This window comes from Maylandia zebra, linkage group LG13 (genome assembly GCF_041146795.1).
Source record: "Maylandia zebra isolate NMK-2024a linkage group LG13, Mzebra_GT3a, whole genome shotgun sequence".
Taxonomy (NCBI): Eukaryota; Metazoa; Chordata; class Actinopteri; order Cichliformes; family Cichlidae; genus Maylandia; species Maylandia zebra.
Genome location: NC_135179.1, coordinates 20,365,211 through 20,384,124, shown reverse-complemented (window position 1 = coordinate 20,384,124; position 18,914 = coordinate 20,365,211). Strand labels below are relative to the sequence as shown.

General features: G+C 39.5%; 1 protein-coding gene across 2 annotated transcripts in view; it reads right to left on the bottom strand.

The window, feature by feature from the left end:
- Positions 1-18,914, bottom strand: part of prim2 (DNA primase subunit 2) — a 30,153-nt gene that overhangs the window by 2,558 nt on the left and 8,681 nt on the right. For both annotated transcript variants that reach the window (XM_004555968.2, XM_004555969.3), the window contains exons 8-13: positions 13,781-13,848; positions 12,995-13,067; positions 12,569-12,754; positions 3,718-3,844; positions 3,450-3,532; positions 160-228 (exon numbers count right to left, since the gene is read on the bottom strand). In XM_004555968.2, coding sequence (XP_004556025.1) covers positions 160-228; positions 3,450-3,532; positions 3,718-3,844; positions 12,569-12,754; positions 12,995-13,067; positions 13,781-13,848 — 606 coding nt within the window. The remainder of the gene's footprint in view (positions 1-159; positions 229-3,449; positions 3,533-3,717; positions 3,845-12,568; positions 12,755-12,994; positions 13,068-13,780; positions 13,849-18,914) is intronic.

Here is an 18,914-nt window from a genome sequence, read left to right as displayed (position 1 = left end):
AACCTATGAAAATTAAGCGGCTGTGACAGACTGCTAATGATGGATGGGATGACAGTTTTGGGTCTCTCCTGAGCCTTCATGCATGAGATGCAAGGACCAAACCCCTGCCTCTGACACAGGTACCCCTGCTTACTCCCTGCATCAAATGACTCCACTTACATTGTGTGTCAGCTCAAAGTATTTCTGGCATGCCAGCTGGTAGTGCATTCCTTTAACCAGCTCCAGGATCTGCAACAAAAGGCACAGTTCACAAAAATTAAGGTTAAACTTCTACACCTTAGATACTGATACAGCAACTCTACAGAGAATACTGTTGCCAATTTTTGCTTCCCCAGCCCTCTATTTAAAATGACTTTACACATTTCTTTTTTTTAGTAAATCATCATGACAGAAGTGAATACATCCTTCAAAAAATCTCTTCAAACCTAATAAAAACAGATCACATACATATTTAGGCTAATCTAAATATTCATGCCCTGGGTCAGCTCTTTGGAGAATAACCAGTGGCAATGATTACAGATCTCAATTTTGGGGGATTTTTTTTTTTTTTTGCCTTCTGAAGCTCTACAAAGCGGAAAAGGGAGAGGGTGAACACCCAGCCTGCAGCCCAACTTTTTACTGGGTCACATAAGAACGGCAACGTTCTGGTAATAAAGCCACTGTAGTGTGCAGTGAGACTGCATACTCGGGGTGAGTGACCTGCTGAAAAAAGAAAAATCCCAAGTTATCAGTACTCACTAGGAGAGAGACACTTCTGAGGAGTCTGCCTGAAATTAGTTCCTTCATTATTCCCCAGATTCCTGAAGGCTGCCTCCAGCATGAAACTGCCACCAGCATGCTAAACACTGAGGCTGGGGTTAGATCAGTGTCGAGCTACGCACCGTTTCAGTCAGACTTTGCCGTTTTTATCAGAGCTTTAGTTTGCTTAGTGGAATATGAGGAGCATTTGCTAAAATGCACACAAATGATGGATAATATAGGAACAATACAAGCTGTGTTATTATGGTAAGGCTTTTATTTTGTGAGGTTTATTTCTGAAGGTTCCTCTGGGATTATAGAACAACGTCTTAGATTCATAAGACATTTCGTGATACTATTACAGCCTTAGTTATCTTTACCTTTTTGGTCTCTCAGAAATAAATCTCTTTTATATTCACAAAACCTCATGTGTGAATATATACCCAAACGCCTCTACAAATGCTGCACAGATTGCCATAAATTATTGACTTGTATATTAGTTTTTCACCTTTTTTTGTAAGCAATCTGCACACCATCTCCCCGCTGAAAGGGTTCAGCAATTTTTAGAAGACTGTTTATTATCAGTAAAACTCAAAATATGTATATGTAGTTGTATTTACCTGTACTGATCTTTCTGTGTAAAACTGCTCCAAATCAAAGCTGTACCACATGGCATTAGCTTGTCCAGATCAGATGTGTGACAAAAAAGGTGATAATGTAGGTAGGGTCAAGTGATTAAAGCCCAGAGACCAGTCCATATATATATATATGTGTTAGGGGTGCAACGATACTCGTATCGATATTGAACCGTTCGATACAGTGCTTTCGGTTCGGTACGCATATGTATCGAACAATACAAAATTTGTAATTTATTTTATCAATTTTCCTTCTGACGATGCTGTCTGCGTTGAGCGCTCAGTGAATCTGCGTTCGACTACTCCGCCTAGGCTGCACTGTCGAGCGCAGATCCACTGAGCATTCAACACAGACAGCATTGTCAGAAGGAAGAGCGCAGGGCAAGCTAGCGAGACAGAAGTTAAGCTCTCTTTGCAACATGGCAAATTGAACCTCCCCCACCCTCATTCAGATTTGGCGTTTGGAATTATTTTGGTTTTCATGTGACGTATGACCCTGAAGGTAAGCGCGTCATGGACTAAAGTAAGACAGTATGTTGGATGTGCCATGCAATGCTCAATTACATGGGTGGGAACTAGTGTGTTAGCGCAGTTAGCTCATTAACGTGTTGGCCGTCTAGCCCTACGCACGGGGCGATCAGGGGTAGCTCGTTAACGGAGATTTGCCGTGTTGTGGCGTTAACGTCATTTCAACGAGATTAACGCTGACAGCACTAGTGGGAACACAACGAATATGACTGCACATTTATGCCGACATCATCCTAGTGCAAAGACAAGTGGAAGCAGACGAAAACAACAAGCATGCTACAAACTTTACCCGAGTCATTTAGACAGCCGTTAGCACATGATTCTCCTTATGGGGACTTGATATGTTTAATATTGTGGCGAGCTCAGACAAGGAGGAGACAGAGGTGTCGTTTGGTCTTGCTTCCCGTGAGCTAGCCAGGGAGCACATCTGCAGATGAACACTGCCGCTAGCTAACTGCTCAGCGCGGCAACCGCACAGCAACAACAACAACAATACACAGGGCGCCCTCTGACCCCGGAAGGACACACCGTCGCAGCGAGAGGGCGTCACCCGTCACTATGGCAACATAAAAAAAAAAAACATAACTGTACAAACAGAACCCAGAACCCCCATTAGAACCCATGAGAAATGCAAGAAATGCATTATTGCTCAGTCTGCAATATCTTTCCCAGAACAAACACCAATTGCAAATAACATACTAAAAATAAACCTGAAAAATCTGTTTAGAACAGCGTACTATGTTGCAAAGAGTGAACTACCACTGGCAAAATTTAGCAGTCTGTGCAAACTTCAAAAAGCAAATGGCCTAGATCTTGGTTCCACTTGTCTCTTACCCGTGACTTCAGTGGAAATTTCAAATTCAGGATCTGACACAGACTGATTCATGTCCTACACAGTTCTTACAAGTTCATAGAAATTTCTGTTCAATTAGAACCAAGTATTTGAGTTGATGATTGTAATTTTTATACAATGTTGTAATTTGTTTTTCAACAATTTTTTGATTAATGTTTTGTTTCCTTTACAACATTATACTTTAATGTATAATATTGTAAAGGAAACAAAACATTAATCAAAAAAATACTCTTTTTTATATATATATATATATATATATATATGGCAGGGATAGCTCAGTAGGTAGAGTGGTTGCCCCATGATCGGAAGGTCGGGGGTTCGATTCCCCTTAACAGCTACCCTGAGGTACCCCTGAGCAAGGTACCGTCCCTACACACTGCTCCCCGGGCGCCCAATGGCTGCCCACTGCTTCACTGAGTGAATGGGTTAAATGCAGAGAGCAAAGAAGCTCTATTCTGCAGGGGGCATTTACAATATTTAAGACAAACTGCCATTGGCTACTAACATGAGTACTATTTGGTGGTTTCTAAATTATTTCTTTGACAGTTTTTATAAATCCAATAAGATTGCTGGCTGAGTTTTGTGAGACTGAAGAAGAAACATAACCCACATGCTGTCCCCAGTCAGAGAAGGGAATTGTGGCTAGAAGGCTGTTCAACCATTTGACAAACCGACTGTGGACAGATGGCACCCACCTGATTGATTCCACTGGGAGACACTTTGTACACTTGAAGCTTCTGCTTCAGCAGCTCCGGGTCGCTGTGACGGAATGGACATCCTACAAAGATAAGGCGGGATTTTATTTAAAGGGAAAAAATGCAAATAAAGAATTTCAACAGTTGGAAGAAAATAAAGGAGCATGAAAGCACATTAAACTATAACTGCAGATTTGCAAAGATTTAGCGAACACAAATGTGTTACTGTTTCCAAACCAACCACTTCTTCCAACAGCCGTCAACTCACCATGATGGTCTCCTTGGCTGGGTGGGTTTGATAAAATCACCTTCATGCAACTGTAGGGGGTGTAGTCTGTTCGCTTTCCTTCTTTGCCAAACATGTGGCGGATGCTGTAGGCATATGCTTTGTCAAACTACAGAAAGGGAGAGAAGGAGAGAGGAAGCGAAAGGCATTAGTGAGGATGAGAGTGTAAGAGGGACAAGGTAAGGGTGAAAAGAGTCATTGTCATACATCATGTCAGTTTTGACAGGGTGTTTTCCTCAATGAAATATAGAGCTATTAGAGAGAACCTGCTGTAGAGGTGTCACCACACTCGAGATAGTTGAACCACGGATGCTGTAATATGGCCATCTTTCTCAGAACTTTTGCCCACTGCCCTGTAGAAGGACTCAATTCAATATGAAGTCTATTTTAAATTCAACAAAACAAGGCCCCAGAACAGTTTAATGTACACAGCACTTTTGTAATCCTCAATGTGCAGCTCACACTCAGATGAGCAGTTCAATCCTCTAAACTGCTCTAATGAGTTTACTGTAAGTAAAGCAAGCATTTTATATTTCAGTACAGCAGTTGTTTGTGTGAATGTCTGCCGTTCATTGTGTAACAGGCGTTTTGGATTCAACCTATTGAAGGTGACATGCTCAACATGCCAGTCGTTTTAGCTTTGACCTGCCCAGAGTAGTACCCTGCCTTTCGCTCAGTGACAGCTGGGACAGGCCCCCTATGATCCCAAACTGGAAAGCAAATTAAGAAAATTGATGATATTATGGGATGGATATGCTGAATACATGGACTGTAATTACTACTCTTTAAATTTTATAGACTTAAAAAAAATAGTGATAGATTTCTTGACAATGAAAATGATCGTGTTTTTTGCCCTGCATAAACATGAATATTTTCATTTATACTACAGCTTTGCATTAGTACTAACCATCAAGTGTACAGTCAGACTGAATTTACACTCAGATAAAGCCAGGTCTTGTTATATCTTATTCAACAGTTCAATGGCTTAAAGGCAGCAGAACTATGCAAATCCTGGTTTGACATCTTGAAAACCCTTTACCTGATCTGCCCTAAAAGTAGGAGATCAAAGTCAAGGACACATATGAACTGTATTACAGACCTCTGAATATATTCAGACTACTTCCATCAGGAAGGAGGTTCTGCAGCATCCGGTCCCGTACCAGCAGACTGAGAGACAGCTTTTTCCATCAGGCCATCAGACTGCTGAACACTTCATAGACACCTCAGCTTCACTACTAGAACTTCAACATTATGCACTCCACACTGTATATAAACGCCACTTGTTCTGCACATATTCAACTCTGTATATTTTATATATTTTATTATTATTATTATTATTATTATTATTATTATTTTTTTTTTTTTTTTTTACTATTTAATTTGTAAAAATGTGTACACACACACACACACACACACACACACACACACACACACACACACACACGTAGGAAAATATCCAGAAATGCATACACTATTATATATTGTACATATATTTATTAGTTTCAGGTTGGCCATTCTTGTATTTTGCTCGTTTGTGTTGTTGTGTTTGCACATCTCTGTTGCTTGTGGGGCTCGCACACAAGAATTTCACTCGCATGTGCTGTGCCAGTGTGCCTGCACATGTGATGTGACAATAAAAGTGATTTGATTTGATTTGAAATCCTTCTCATCATCTTCTAGCTGGTTATACTTTTTGATGGGGGTCATTTTACACAATCTTTGCAGTGAACTTTTTATTGCACAGTAATTCTGTGCAGTCATTAAAATGCATCGCAGTGACCGTGCCTTTAAAAATCCGACTGTAAAATACAGGGAGGGCGCTCTGACAGTGGCAGAACACAATCAACATGACTGCACCCATCATAACACATTAATGTTGCAATAAAACCCTGCAAACTTACTAATGTGCCAAGCTGCAGTGGCAATTTAAAAACTTGTAAAACCTTCTTTAAGTACGATAAATCAAATAATAAATATAAGAGGTCTTTCCTGATTTAAGACTCCCTTACTCTATTAAAACAAAGCACGGGAACTCCACAAGTGTTACAGCATATTCAAGATGTTACCTGGAATTTAAAAAAACAATCATTTCTAGGCTAAAAGTGACATAAAGCCTCAAAAACCATACTAAACAGTCATTTGTCCCAGCAAAGCTGAGGTAAAGCACAACCTGGCGTGTGAATGAAACCCCTCTAAATGTGTTTTTTTTATGTTTTTGTTTTGCCTCAACCTACACTTCAGATAATCCTGGATATACCCCGATACAGCTGACCCCCAAACTGAGCAAATTTACAAAAGATGCGTTCAATGGAGTTGAGCCAAAGCTGCTCTTATGCATATCTTGGCTCATGGGACTACATCACTATAACATCCCCCCACACTCTACAGCACATTCACAAAATCCTGAATTAGGTCACAATCAAAAGGGATTACTTAAGAGTGAGTGAGAGTGTGTGTGTGCGCGTGTGTAAACTTGGCATGGCTTCTTAGGCTCAGCCCATAGTGACTGATGTGCTTATAGCTCCAATCCCTCTCATGTTAAATACCATTATAATACATTTCCCTTTCAATCTGCACAACGGGCCTTTTCACACCAAAAAGCTACAACATAAAGGTGAGTGACTATAAAATGCAGGAGCAGCAGTTCAGTAGTTTGATGTTGCAGAAAAGAAGACATTGATCGCTTTTTAAAAAGGTCATTCACGCAAAATTAGCATTTAACTAAATATTTGAAAAATTAGAGCAGCAAAGTCACTGAGACACAAAATCTGTAACTCATGAAACAGCTTAAACTAAATGGGAGGACTTAAAAAAAACTTCACTGTGACAGTTGGAATTTTAAGGAATTTTTAATTTTAGCCTATTTTGACATGTCAAACTAGGAAAGCTGTGTGTGTGTGTGTGTGTGTGTGTGTGTGTGTGTGTGTGTGTGTGTGTGTGTGTGTGTGTGTGTGTGTGTGTGTGTGTGGAGGGGGTTGCATTGGTTTCTTCAGCTTCAGAGTCTGGTGTTGCTGTCTCACTGTCAAAAGTGTCATGGCTGACCGTTCTGCCTTAAAAGCACAGGGCCACAATGTTATTAGCAGCACCTGTGTCATATCTGCTATCCCATGTCATAACTTTTGCAGTAGGTGCCTATTATAGCTTCACCAATACAGAATTTGACATCACTGCCATGACACATGGGCTGTTATTCTTTACCGACAGATCCCATAAATTTAAATTTTGAAGAATTGTGACCAAAATATTGCCACTGGGTAGCTTTTAAACTCAGCATGAGCAGTAAAAATAAAGGAAAGTCTCAGACTATCTGGCTTTTAAACATTATACATCACATATGTGATTTACTGGCAAATATTCTGTTAATTTGGGTCTGGAATTGAGTTTTTCAAGCTGCTAAAATAGTGGTCCAAGAGGAGAAAAGACACAAAAATTCTAATTAATTCCTACATCCTGATGCTACTAATGAGTTGAATGTTGTTTAAGAAAGAAAGAAAGAATAAAAAGAGAGAAAGAAAGACAAAAATCATCTCAGGATTTATTTAATATGGGGTAGCAACAAAGAAGCGTGGGGCTCCTTTTAAATTATACTGAGATAAAAATAGCAAGGTGCACATTTGTAACACATCTCCAAAAGCAGTTAATATGACATGTCATCTAATGACTCATTTGTTTAACCTACATTATGAAAGAATGTGTCAGTTAGTGGAAGTTAATTAACCTTAAGTTAACATTTGAAAAACAAGTAGTTTAAAAGCAGGCCAACCCCCTCAAGGCAATGCAACACACTCAAATGTGGTACAAATAGACACTCCTCCAAATGAATTGGCCAACTTCTGTAGCAAGAATAATGGATAGATCAAGTTGATTTCATCAATTTTCTCTCCCCCTCTAGTCTAATATTACATTGCCTCTTCCTCCGGGCCTCCCTTTTGGCAATGCTGCCTCCCATCTTTTTCCTCTGTGCCTGTCGCATACTAATGAGCAAGCTTTGTGCAGCCTGGCACAAAGTGCAGTCCCTGACACAACACATACATCACAGAGAGCTGTGATCTGGTCAGCGTGATTCTGCTGCCTCTGCTGTGGAAGAAGAGCAGAGCTTTGTGCACAGCTACTTGCTCTGAGAACTTGTACACGGGACCCAAGCCACCTCTGTACAGGGTGCTAAAGAGGGCTGTGCTATACCATGGGGCTCTCACTGAGACTGCTTTACTAGGGTTAGTAAAGGGTTAGTAAATTAACAGCTTAAAAAAAGTGAATGGAATGCCTTTGTGGCTCAAGTAAAATTCCTTATTTAAATATCTGCATTCAAGAAAGAAAAAAAAAACCTCACTGAACTAAACTCTAAAATAGCTATCCTGACATCAATCATGGTTCGCATTAGTGCAAAACTATTTCTGAGTGCTCCACAAATTATTCAGTGATATTTTTACTTTTCATCTCCTTAGTATGCATGCATCTGTATGTTCTCCAACCAGAATTACCCTACTTTAACTATCTTTTGGAGTGAATATCTATATTTGAAATGGCAGAGTACATCTTTTAATAACACTCCTATTAACCGTTCCCAGAATACAAACACTACATATTGCCAAAAAAATATGCCTATTACAATTCCAATCAAATTGTATGTCCTAAACATGCAACTTTTTGTGGCTTTTATGGATTGCAATCATGCAATAAACAGCAGTGAACAACAGTTTCGTGTCTCTTCGATTAATATTAGACATCAGGGTTGCTAAAATTCATTAGCCTCCCATTGATCCCATGTACACCCTGCTTCTGCAAAGCTGGTCTTTCCCATGCAGCAAAAAGATTTGAACCTTACAAATGACAAAGCACCTGCTTTCTACGCAGCTACAACCATGTGCATCTTTGTGTATCCATTCTGGTCAGAATCCTGTAATCTGTTTCCTCATTACTCTTTCAACTGAGGCACCAGCAAGAAACAGGGGCTCAAGACAATCCCACATGCTTGGACAAAATGTCTGGCTGATGCAAAACATGACCCAGACTGGAAAGAGCGCAGGCTACCTGGGGTGACACGACCAGGATGCCAGCCGTGTGATCTACTACTACAAATTAGTATTCAAAGACTACAGGGCTCTGGGATCAAGGCCCGTCCATAAGGACAACCACACCAGACTGCTACATCAAGTGTCTATTCAACTCAGCACAATCACTTCTTGGCACTTGCTGTGGAGTAGGGCTGGGCCATATTATACCGTTCACGGTAATACCGGTATAATGTTAGGCAACGATAGGAAAATGAAATATCGCGATAGAATGGGAGTAAAACGCGCATGCGCAGTGCCTTTGTTTTCATACGCACATGGCCGATTGTTGAGTGAAACAGATGAACCAGAATTGGTTTGTAAAAATGGTGCAACTTCCGTGATGTGGAACTGGTTTGGTGTTTGTCCGTCAGATACACAACAAAGCACATTTTTTTGCAGAACATGCAAGCGGCCGTTGTTATTGTCGTATTTGTCGGACTAAGATGCTCTTAAATCTGGGAGTAATCTGGGTCCTAAACTCCGTATGCTTCAGGTCAAACGAACACTGCAGCATCACTTAGAGTTAAAAACTGTCTAAATTCTTTCATCTTTAATAAAACGATCAGCATTGCTGCTTTACCAGGTGTAACTATAAAGTTCAACTTCCAGGCATCCATGAAAACAAAAGTTATTACATTTAACGGAGTTAGAAGTTAGCAGGAAGCTAGCGGAAGTTAGCTCGCTAGTTTCGCTAGTTACCTAAGCATGATATTGCATGTTCTGACTGAGAGATTTCTGAAAAAAAATCAAACGTACAGCTCTGCTATCACTTCCAACATAAATGAAGACAGGAAACTAAACAGCAGTGACGTTTGTAGGGTTACTGAAGTTGGGCTAGCTGGTATATAATGATGTGCTACGTGATCGCTAGCGACACAGCTATGTTAGCATAACATAAACAGTGAAGCTGGAGGACGAACACTAACACTTTTCCACTTATAAAAGTTAACATGAAGGTTCTTCATGGTTAGAGACAAATGCAATCGCATGGCAGGATGCTGTAAACGGACCAAACTTCAGTCAGGAGAACAACTGAGATAATCCATCCACAATACGAGGTTAGTCATTAATATACTGCAGCAACATGGGAATAGAGCAGCTGCCAGAGAATTCAACATTAATGAATCAATGGTACAGAAGTGGAGGAAGCAAGAAGAATGAGTTTAATAAAGTTTGATTTATCTGACTGCTTTGTTTCACTTAATGTGCCTTATAATCCCGTGCACCTTATGGTCCGAAAAATGCGTACTGCACACTGCAGTTTAATGTTGCAAAGCACCTCTTTTTAACTTCAGTGGATATTATACATGGTTATGCTCAGGATATGTCAGCCCGTTTCTACTGGAAATGCCTTTTGGTTAAACTTTCAGCAAGGAATTTGCATTTGCACTGTTACATTTTTATAAAGCTTTAATGTACATAAAAACCAGCTTCTTGTTTAAGTGAAAATAAATGGAAGGTTGTCTTTTTGCGCTAGTAATGTTGTGGAGTTGTATTTTGTCTCGCATCAATTATATCGTCGGTTATATCGTTATCGCAAATTTTCAAATATATATCGTGATAAATATTTTTGGCCATATCGCCCTGCTCTACTGTGGAGTCTGTTAATACTGTATCTTTTGATGAGCACTCAAAGCTGCAATCCACTTATGTGTGAGCTCTGCATGGATGTCAGCATTAGTCAGATCCACAGTATTTCTGCACATCTTATAAAATATAAATGATTTGATGACAGCAGGTAAAAACACCTCATTCGCAAGTACTTTTGCAACTAACACAACAAACGTTTTCTCAATGCATCTTTTAATCTAGAACAAACGCACCAGGATTTAGAGGTTTCCAGACTTCAAGACAATGAAAGGTACCCATTTAAAGAAAATAAAGCTGACAAATATTTTGGATTTTGCATGTTGAGTGGTGCATATAATTAAAGTGAATAGAATTGCTGACTAATCAGCTCTTAAATTAGGTTGGAACAGAGCAGCAAACAGTCATAAGGTGTAACAGTGAGTTCAGTGTGGAAGAGCAAAACACACTCAAAGAACTGGTTGAGTAAGGTATGCTTAACCCGATATGTTTAGATCCCAACTTTAGGAGAGATTGTTTTCACATCTAATGAACATTAGAGTGCATCTTTTAGGAAACGTGATATCTCAAGAAATTCTGTGGATGGAGCATTTTAAAACAAAAAGCCTACTCAAAAACCACAGGGCAGCCATATTTCACGTCTAAGATAGCCCAGACAAGGTGAGGCATGTGAGGAGGTTTCCCACATTCTGTAGTGCTTACTGTAAAGGCAACTAAAAAAGCAATTTGATACAACAAGAGAAATTAAGAAGTTATTTTCTTGATAGATGATAAGGAAATGCTTTAACATTTATCTGAATCGATGTACGCATGCCAGACCAATTCAGAGACATCCCATCTAACAAATGAGGTATGATCACAAAGTCCTGCAATGCTGCAAACCAAAAATACTTTGTGCGCTTTGATGCATAAAGCATCAAAGGGAAGGCTTGAACTGTGGTGAGTACAACACAAAGCGCTCGAAAATATGCTTGTTTATTGACATCAACAACAAAGTCTCCACCTTTAAAGGCTGTTATTTTTCACACAGAGAGGAAATCCAGCATGCATGGCGAGTGTGTTCATATCGCTGGAAGCCAGAGGTGAATAAGAGGATGGCCTTGAAAGTGAATAGCAGCATAGTTTGTGCTTTTAATAAACCCACTGAACTTTCTGATCACACCTCCTAAAGTATCTGCAACTATGGTGAATCAACACGGGAAACAAATCTCCCCGGCCCTGTTAACATAACACAAACAACACGATCATATCCAAACTTTTAGAGTCAAGTCAAAAAAATCTAAAAAAAATTAATAGTCTAATAAATTTATATTTAAAGCCTTGCAAGACTAAAAAGCAAGATTCATAGCTACTTAACTCCACAGCATGAAATTCTATTTGTTCTATCTGAGCTGGTCCATTATGTGGAGTCTCCTGTCACTTCTCTCTCTTACTCACATAAAGAGTGAGCGTTTTCTTCATGCAGAACAATTTTAATGTCTTTACTGTGTCTGTCTCCTACCAAGAGACATAATAACCCAACTCATAACCACTTCAGTTTTCATTAGCCTCATCAAAGCACTGAGTGCACCTAATGACACCAGTGAACTTTCCTTCAATCAATAAAGCTTTGATGGAACCACTTAATCTCCAATAAAAGCAGCCCCACCCACTGAAGTGTTGAGCAGACCAGACCAAAAACCCTCAGTCTGAGAAATTCAGACATCACTGTATCACTATATTTTACTTAACTTCCAGCAACATATGTACCATCATATGTTGTAAAAAAACAAAAAAAAACCAAGAATGTTTTGAAATGGGATCAAATTTAGCCTGTAAAATAAAAAAAATAAAAAACTGTAGCCCGTATCATTTCTGGGGTGGATGAACGGTTACCGAGTCAGGGCTCGCAAAATCGCTAGCCCAACGTCCCGGAGCTAGCGATATCTCCGGTCGGGCGACCAAAATCTATCTCAACCCCGCCCGTCGGGGTATATGATAACCCGACGGGCGGGGGCTGAGATAGATTTTGCGAGCCCTGCGAGTGATGCCTGTATGTTATGTAACATTTTGTTGACAATGAACCAATTATGAATAGGATGGACTGAACCACCCTTCACCAGGAGAGCAGGTAGAAGGCATCTGTTGACATCTTGTTTTAAAGATACTCAGAAAATATTCATTTACAAAGCATTAAAATGTATCAACATTACCTTGTCTGCATCCACTTTGCCTCTTATGAACTCCATTTTCCAGAACTGCAGTGCCTGCTCCAAAGACAGGCCGATACCTTTGAGGAAGAGACCGTATTGCATCCGACCTCCGTGGCGGAGATGATGGTTTTCTCTAAGAGACTGGTGGAGCTGCCTCATACACAATGGGAATGACTTCCCTGAAAGCTGTAAGCAGGTAATTGTTAATGACAAACCTGAAGAAATGCCTTATATAATTTATATTTTCCTATAAGTACATATTTTGTATCTATGGAGTACAAAGGATATTAATTAAGTGAAATTAAACACCACATATTTTTGTATTCACTGCCCCAGACCAGCAATAAGGCCCTTCTATGCAAAAAGGCACCTTGAAGAATTTGCCATGCGAAGAAATTTCAAGAACAGATGTTTAAAGCAACTTACTGAATCAATCTGATCCAAGGAGATTTTCCCAACATTCTTCTGGATGCTGTAATCCTGTCCCACATAGGCATGACTAAAAGAAGAAAAACAATACATTATACACGTGTGTATAATGTATTGTATTGCTGATTCAATGACAGCAGAGCCTCAAACCTGTGCACCAGGAGCTTCATATCATAGCTTTCCTGGCTGAACAGCACCTGTAGATGCTATAGTACTTTTGGCCAGTCTATTCAGTGTTTACTGTTTGCCAGGAACTTAAAGTAGAAAACTCAAATGATCTTTTTTAGATACATTCAGCAGATTTAAAAGTATTATACAAACACCCATAACAGCTTAAGATGACGTCTTCAATTGTCTTGCTTTGTCCAACCAAGACTACAAATAATAAAAAGAAGCCAAAATCAAAATATTTTCTATGAACTCAAAGATCTATACCATTTATTCCCTTACCCTGTTCTTAAAACTGCGACTGTCTCTCTACCTTGTAATTACCCATGTGAACTAACACGACTACCATCCAATATTTTCTCCCAGAAAAGCAGCAGGCATGGTAGATAAAACAGTGCACAAGTTGGATATTTCTAGTAACCTTATGCTGGAAGCATTATGCTGAACACGCACTAAGGGGCAAAAAGTTTCCACAACATCTGGACTTTATTTAAAGTGTCTGGGTTAACTCAGACCAACCAAAGACACTTTGGTGCAGAAGATCAATTGTGCTAGAAGTCTTTTTCATGGCCACACTGGCGAAACAGCAGCGATGTTATTCATCCTGCTTCTTACCTGAGGTGGTTAAGGAGAGGTTGGAGCCGTTCATCAGAATGCACTGCTGGTAGCGAGCGAGCCGTCAACTGCAGGAGAGATGGGCATCACATGAGTAATGGCAAACAGTCTAGGTCAAAGTGTTATAACGGCCCAAAGTTGCAGGTTAAGTGCACCTGATTCGTTTTAAACTATTTGCACTTTAAACTAGCGCACAGAATCTCGTAATTAAAGCTGTCTTTCTGGAGCGCCGTTATCCAAACAGATCAGAAACGTGTAAACAATTTAAACCAAAAGTTAAGTTCGCCACAGTATCTATCATTAAAGACCTTGATTATGTGTTGCTCAGTGTTTACTAATTTCCAACGAAAAAAAGAAAAAAGGAAATTGCTGGCTGTGCGATCAATCCTGCGACACCTATGTGAATCCACGACATTCAAAACAAATTACAAAAATCCTGCTTTACTAAATGTATCCTTGCAGCCTCTTGTCAGCTTAGTGTATCAACGCCCTTAAGAGTGATAACGTTAATGCATCTCCACGCAACCTTGGCTTAAAAAACAGTAAGATGGTTTTTCTGACTTCAGGTTGAGCAAATCATCTACGCAACACATTTTAACACCATCCTAAAACATGTGACAGCAACTGTCAGGCTATTCTTTACAACATCCTCCGACTTGAAGCTTTCGTATGCTGTCTCAGTCTAAAAACAGGCAGCTGTAGGCCTGAATTATGTTTTTTTATTTAAAAAAAAAAAAAAAAAAAAAAGAAACACCCCTAAAGATCCATGTTCATTCCTCTGCAAAAAAAGCTTGAGTCTAAATCCTGACTCTTGACTTTTAGTCAGTTCCAGGTCTGCCTTGAACCATGCACCAAAGACATTTTAAGATGCAGCATTCTGTTTGTTAAACTGAACAACAAACCAATAAATGGAGTCACATGGAGAGGCAGCTTTCCGTTTCATACCTTTTTAATGACACGTTCTCTGTGATGTCCCCTTGCTGTCCCCAGCAAAGGAGAATAACCATTACAGTAACACACTGGCTCACTTACAAGAATACTAGTTTTGTTGAATTATTCCATTCCAGCAGTTAGTGGTCTGGATAATTACCTGAAAATTGGAGAATTGCAGAACCGAACAACTTTTTCATTTGAGCTTTATTTTTCTCTTCTAATTTCTAAGCTGGTCCTGCCTGAACAACTGTTGTATGTCAACAATAGTGCAAATGCAGTGACGTCGATCGTGGCTCAAGAGTTGGGAGTTTGCCTTGTAATCGGAAGGTTGCCGGTTCGAGCCCCGGCTCGGACAGTCTCGGTCGTTGTGTCCTTGGGCAAGACACTTCACCCGTTGCCTACTGGTGGTGGTCAGAGGGCCCGGTGGCGCCAGTGTCCGGCAGCCTCGCCTCTGTCAGTGCGCCCCAGGGTGGCTGTGGCTACAATGTAGCTTGCCATCACCAGTGTGTGCATGTGTGTGTGAATGGGTGGATGACTGGATATGTAAAGCGCTTTGGGGTCCTTAGGGACTAGAAAAGCGCTATACAAATACAGGCCATTTACCATTTACGTCCTGTACTATACCATCCACGCAAACGGGTTTACCGACACTGGTTATACTACAACCTGAGAGGTTTTCAGAATCACAGGGAAAACTATGATTCTACTACACCTAAATGCTACACTTCTTTCTTTTTGAGAAATAAAAAGCACCAAATTGCTCTGCATTTATTCTCAGGTACATCTAAAACTACTCTCAGAAATCACAATCCAATCATTCTGGTTATCAAACAATTCATTTAGACAGAAGGGAGTTTTAGATAAGTAGTTCAAATTGCCAGAGAGCATTTTAGCTCAGTGGCTCAAAGAAGCCCACTCTTTGTCATGAGGACACGGTATTAACTGAGAAGACAGTGAAAGTGGCTACTCTGTTACAGTGACAGACAACGTAACACAACCACATCACAAAGGCTGAAGTGTGCATTGAAATGATTTTCTCTTAGAACTGCCGCTCCTTTGTTTAAGCTACCGTTTAACTTAAAATCCGTCGCTAAAATCAGCGTTCTAGTTTAAAACACTACACGGAAGACTGATGTACAATTACAGAGGGGAAAACAATATGAAAGGTATGCACGGTAATGGCTGACACATATTTTGCAGGCACTGATAACATACTGTATGTGAAAAAAGCAAATGAAATAATCATGAAAGGTCTTTGAAGACAAATAAAAATAAAAAGTGATTAGTGTTTGTTTTTTTTTTAAACAGGTGCACTTTTGATAAACTCAAAGGTCGTCTTTGGCTGTGTTACAACATGTGGCCGTACAAAGGAGTAATTTTGTCATGTAGAGTAAATGTATGTCTATCGTCTACTGGTTAATTAGGATGTGAGAACCTGGGTATTGATGTTTTGATGTCCAAATAAAGTGAACTCTGACCACCCGATGTGGATCTATACCAGGAAAAGAGCCAATTTTCAGCAAAGGGTGCCAAACTATAAAACACTGACCCCTCATATCGATCCAATATTTACTCCACCTTACTGTACCAATTAATGAGCAGAGTGTGGTCTACTTCAGACAACTTTGAGTTTCTTCCTACATTTTCAGCTTCTTGTGCCAAAAATAAAGCGACGTCTTCTCTATAATTCTTTTAAACAGTGGCTTCTCTAATCTCGAAATATGTGTAATTCCTGTATCCACCGCTCTTACCACTCTATAACACAAAATGTAATTCACAAATACTGGTAATTGTAATGAAATAAAATATTGTTTTCTGTGTCTCAGTACAGCAAGTCATCTATTTCAAGATTTCTTGCCTAATTAACGTTGATTAATGTCAATTCATAAACCACAAACTGACACTGCCTTTAGTTGCTGCTCCTTGTGCTCATTTCGCCATCTGGACTACTCGCCACCATGGAGCTGAGCTTGGGTTGTCTTCTCACATATATTATATATTTATTTAAAAAAAGAGAAAAAAAAAAAGGGGAAAAAGGCCTCTGGTTCCCAAAACATTGCATTTCAAGTCCCTCAGGACATTCTAAGCAATGCAAAAGCTTGGTGATATGGCCCCATCATAAACCCCCTTCAGCAGCCTTTAAAAAAAAAAAAAAAAAAAACATCATGCCTGCAGGGACAATAAGCACTTTCCTACTAGATGTCCCAAATCTTTCCTCCAGATATTTTCTGCCACATGTGCATACTTATTCCCCTCATTTGAACCCTGTGTTTCTACCATTTCCCTCGGGGCACTGAAAGCAACAATGGCAATTTAATAATTCTCCTTATGGAATCGGGGATTCTGCATGCACAAATGGCATGAAAATGGCCACTAGTGTAAAATAATATAAAGTGAAGGTGTGATGGAGTGAGTCACAAATAGGGCTGGGTATCGTCACTGATTTCTAGAATCGATTCGATCCACGACTCGATTCAATTCTATTTAAATCTGGCAAATTTTGCCTCAGACAGTCAGAAATATTATAATTCAGATCAGTACATTTACATATTTTTGTATCTATAAAAAGGAAGCTGACACTCGCAAGACTTTATCAAAGGTGTAAGCATCACAGCAGATTTTATAAAAATATTCTGCAGTACATCAAAAATAAAAGAAAACCATTAATCAACATATTAACATTACCTCTGAAGTTACAGCGGTTTTATTAGAGACACGGCTAAGCGTTTTGCATTTTGCATAATTTTAAAGAGTTTAACCCTCTGATGCATGAATTATGAAAGCCTTGGTCAAGATTTTTTTCTTAAGTGCTTTTATTCTTCTCAGGACATGAAAAAAAATGTTCAACTCTTTTTTCCCCAAAAATATGTTTTTTTATAAAGTTATAAACTTGTCCACTCCAGTGGACTACATGCGCCTGAGCACTTAGCATGAAATACTGTGAATTTACTATAAAAATTAATTACCTTGTGTTCTATTGTAAATATACAAACACTTGTTTGCTTGTATCCTTTGAAAAACATCTCAGCAATTTTTTTGGAACTTTCAACTCATAAGGCCCCAATGTTTAGACGTAAATAACAAAACCAATCAACAGTCCTAGCTGTGAATCCTACACCTGAATATGGCAAACTATCTCCAACAAGAGAAACATTTTTGAGTCTACACAGTTCTATAACGATGCAGGACAGTATTACCAAGCCCTTAGCAGCATGCTGGAAGAAAACACAAACTGACATCTTAGTCTCTGCATCTCCAAACACTTCTGTGTTCATCACACCTAGGCTGTCCGTAGTTCCTATGTCTCTGTTCTGCTCTGGCAGCCACTCTCATCATCACTGGACTTATCACTGAACTCATCATCACTGCACTCATCAATGAAATCATCATCACTGGAGCTGGATGGAATTTCCTGGACTATTCTGTACGCTGCCTTATTCTTTGCTGCATTTGAAGTCTACAAAATATGATAAAATAATTATTATAGTAACTCAAACTACAGCTGATCTGCACAGAAATATACATTTTAAATGAGTAGCTTATAAATGTAACAATTATATGCTTACTTATAACCAAAACAGTCCCAAAAAACAGTGAGACAATTTATGACTTATGTTAAAAAAATATAGTGGGTAATGCATGATGTCCACTACAGTGGACACATGGTTAATCGTAGTTTTCTACATATTAGACATAACAATTTCTTATTCCAAACAGATAATATCCTTCCCTAGATGTTACTGCATATCATCATATTTTTTTTTACCTGTTGGGCTCTTTTAGCATAGAAGGATTGACAGGATATGCCAGCAGTGGTCGGCAGGGGTGACAGTTTGTCTGCCATCTTTGATTCAGAGGAAATTTACTTGCAGTTGCACTAACTGAACACTGAATTGACCTCAATGGAGCATGGCAGCAGAGAGCACTCTAGAGGCTAATATGCAGTTCCACCATAGAAACCAATGCATTAAAGAGATATGTACGTTTTAGTAGCTGTCCACTCCAGTGACCACTATGCATCAGAGGGTTAAATTTGTTCAGAAGCCTATTGAACGGCAGAAATTAGGTTTTCTTTTCGGAAGTAAGTAAAAGGGAAAAAAACAAAACAGCGGCCGACAGCGCTGTAAATGGTAGACTTGTGCGTAACAAGCAAGCGAATAATGCAGAAAACAGATTTTTAGACGGGAAACTGTTCTTGAAG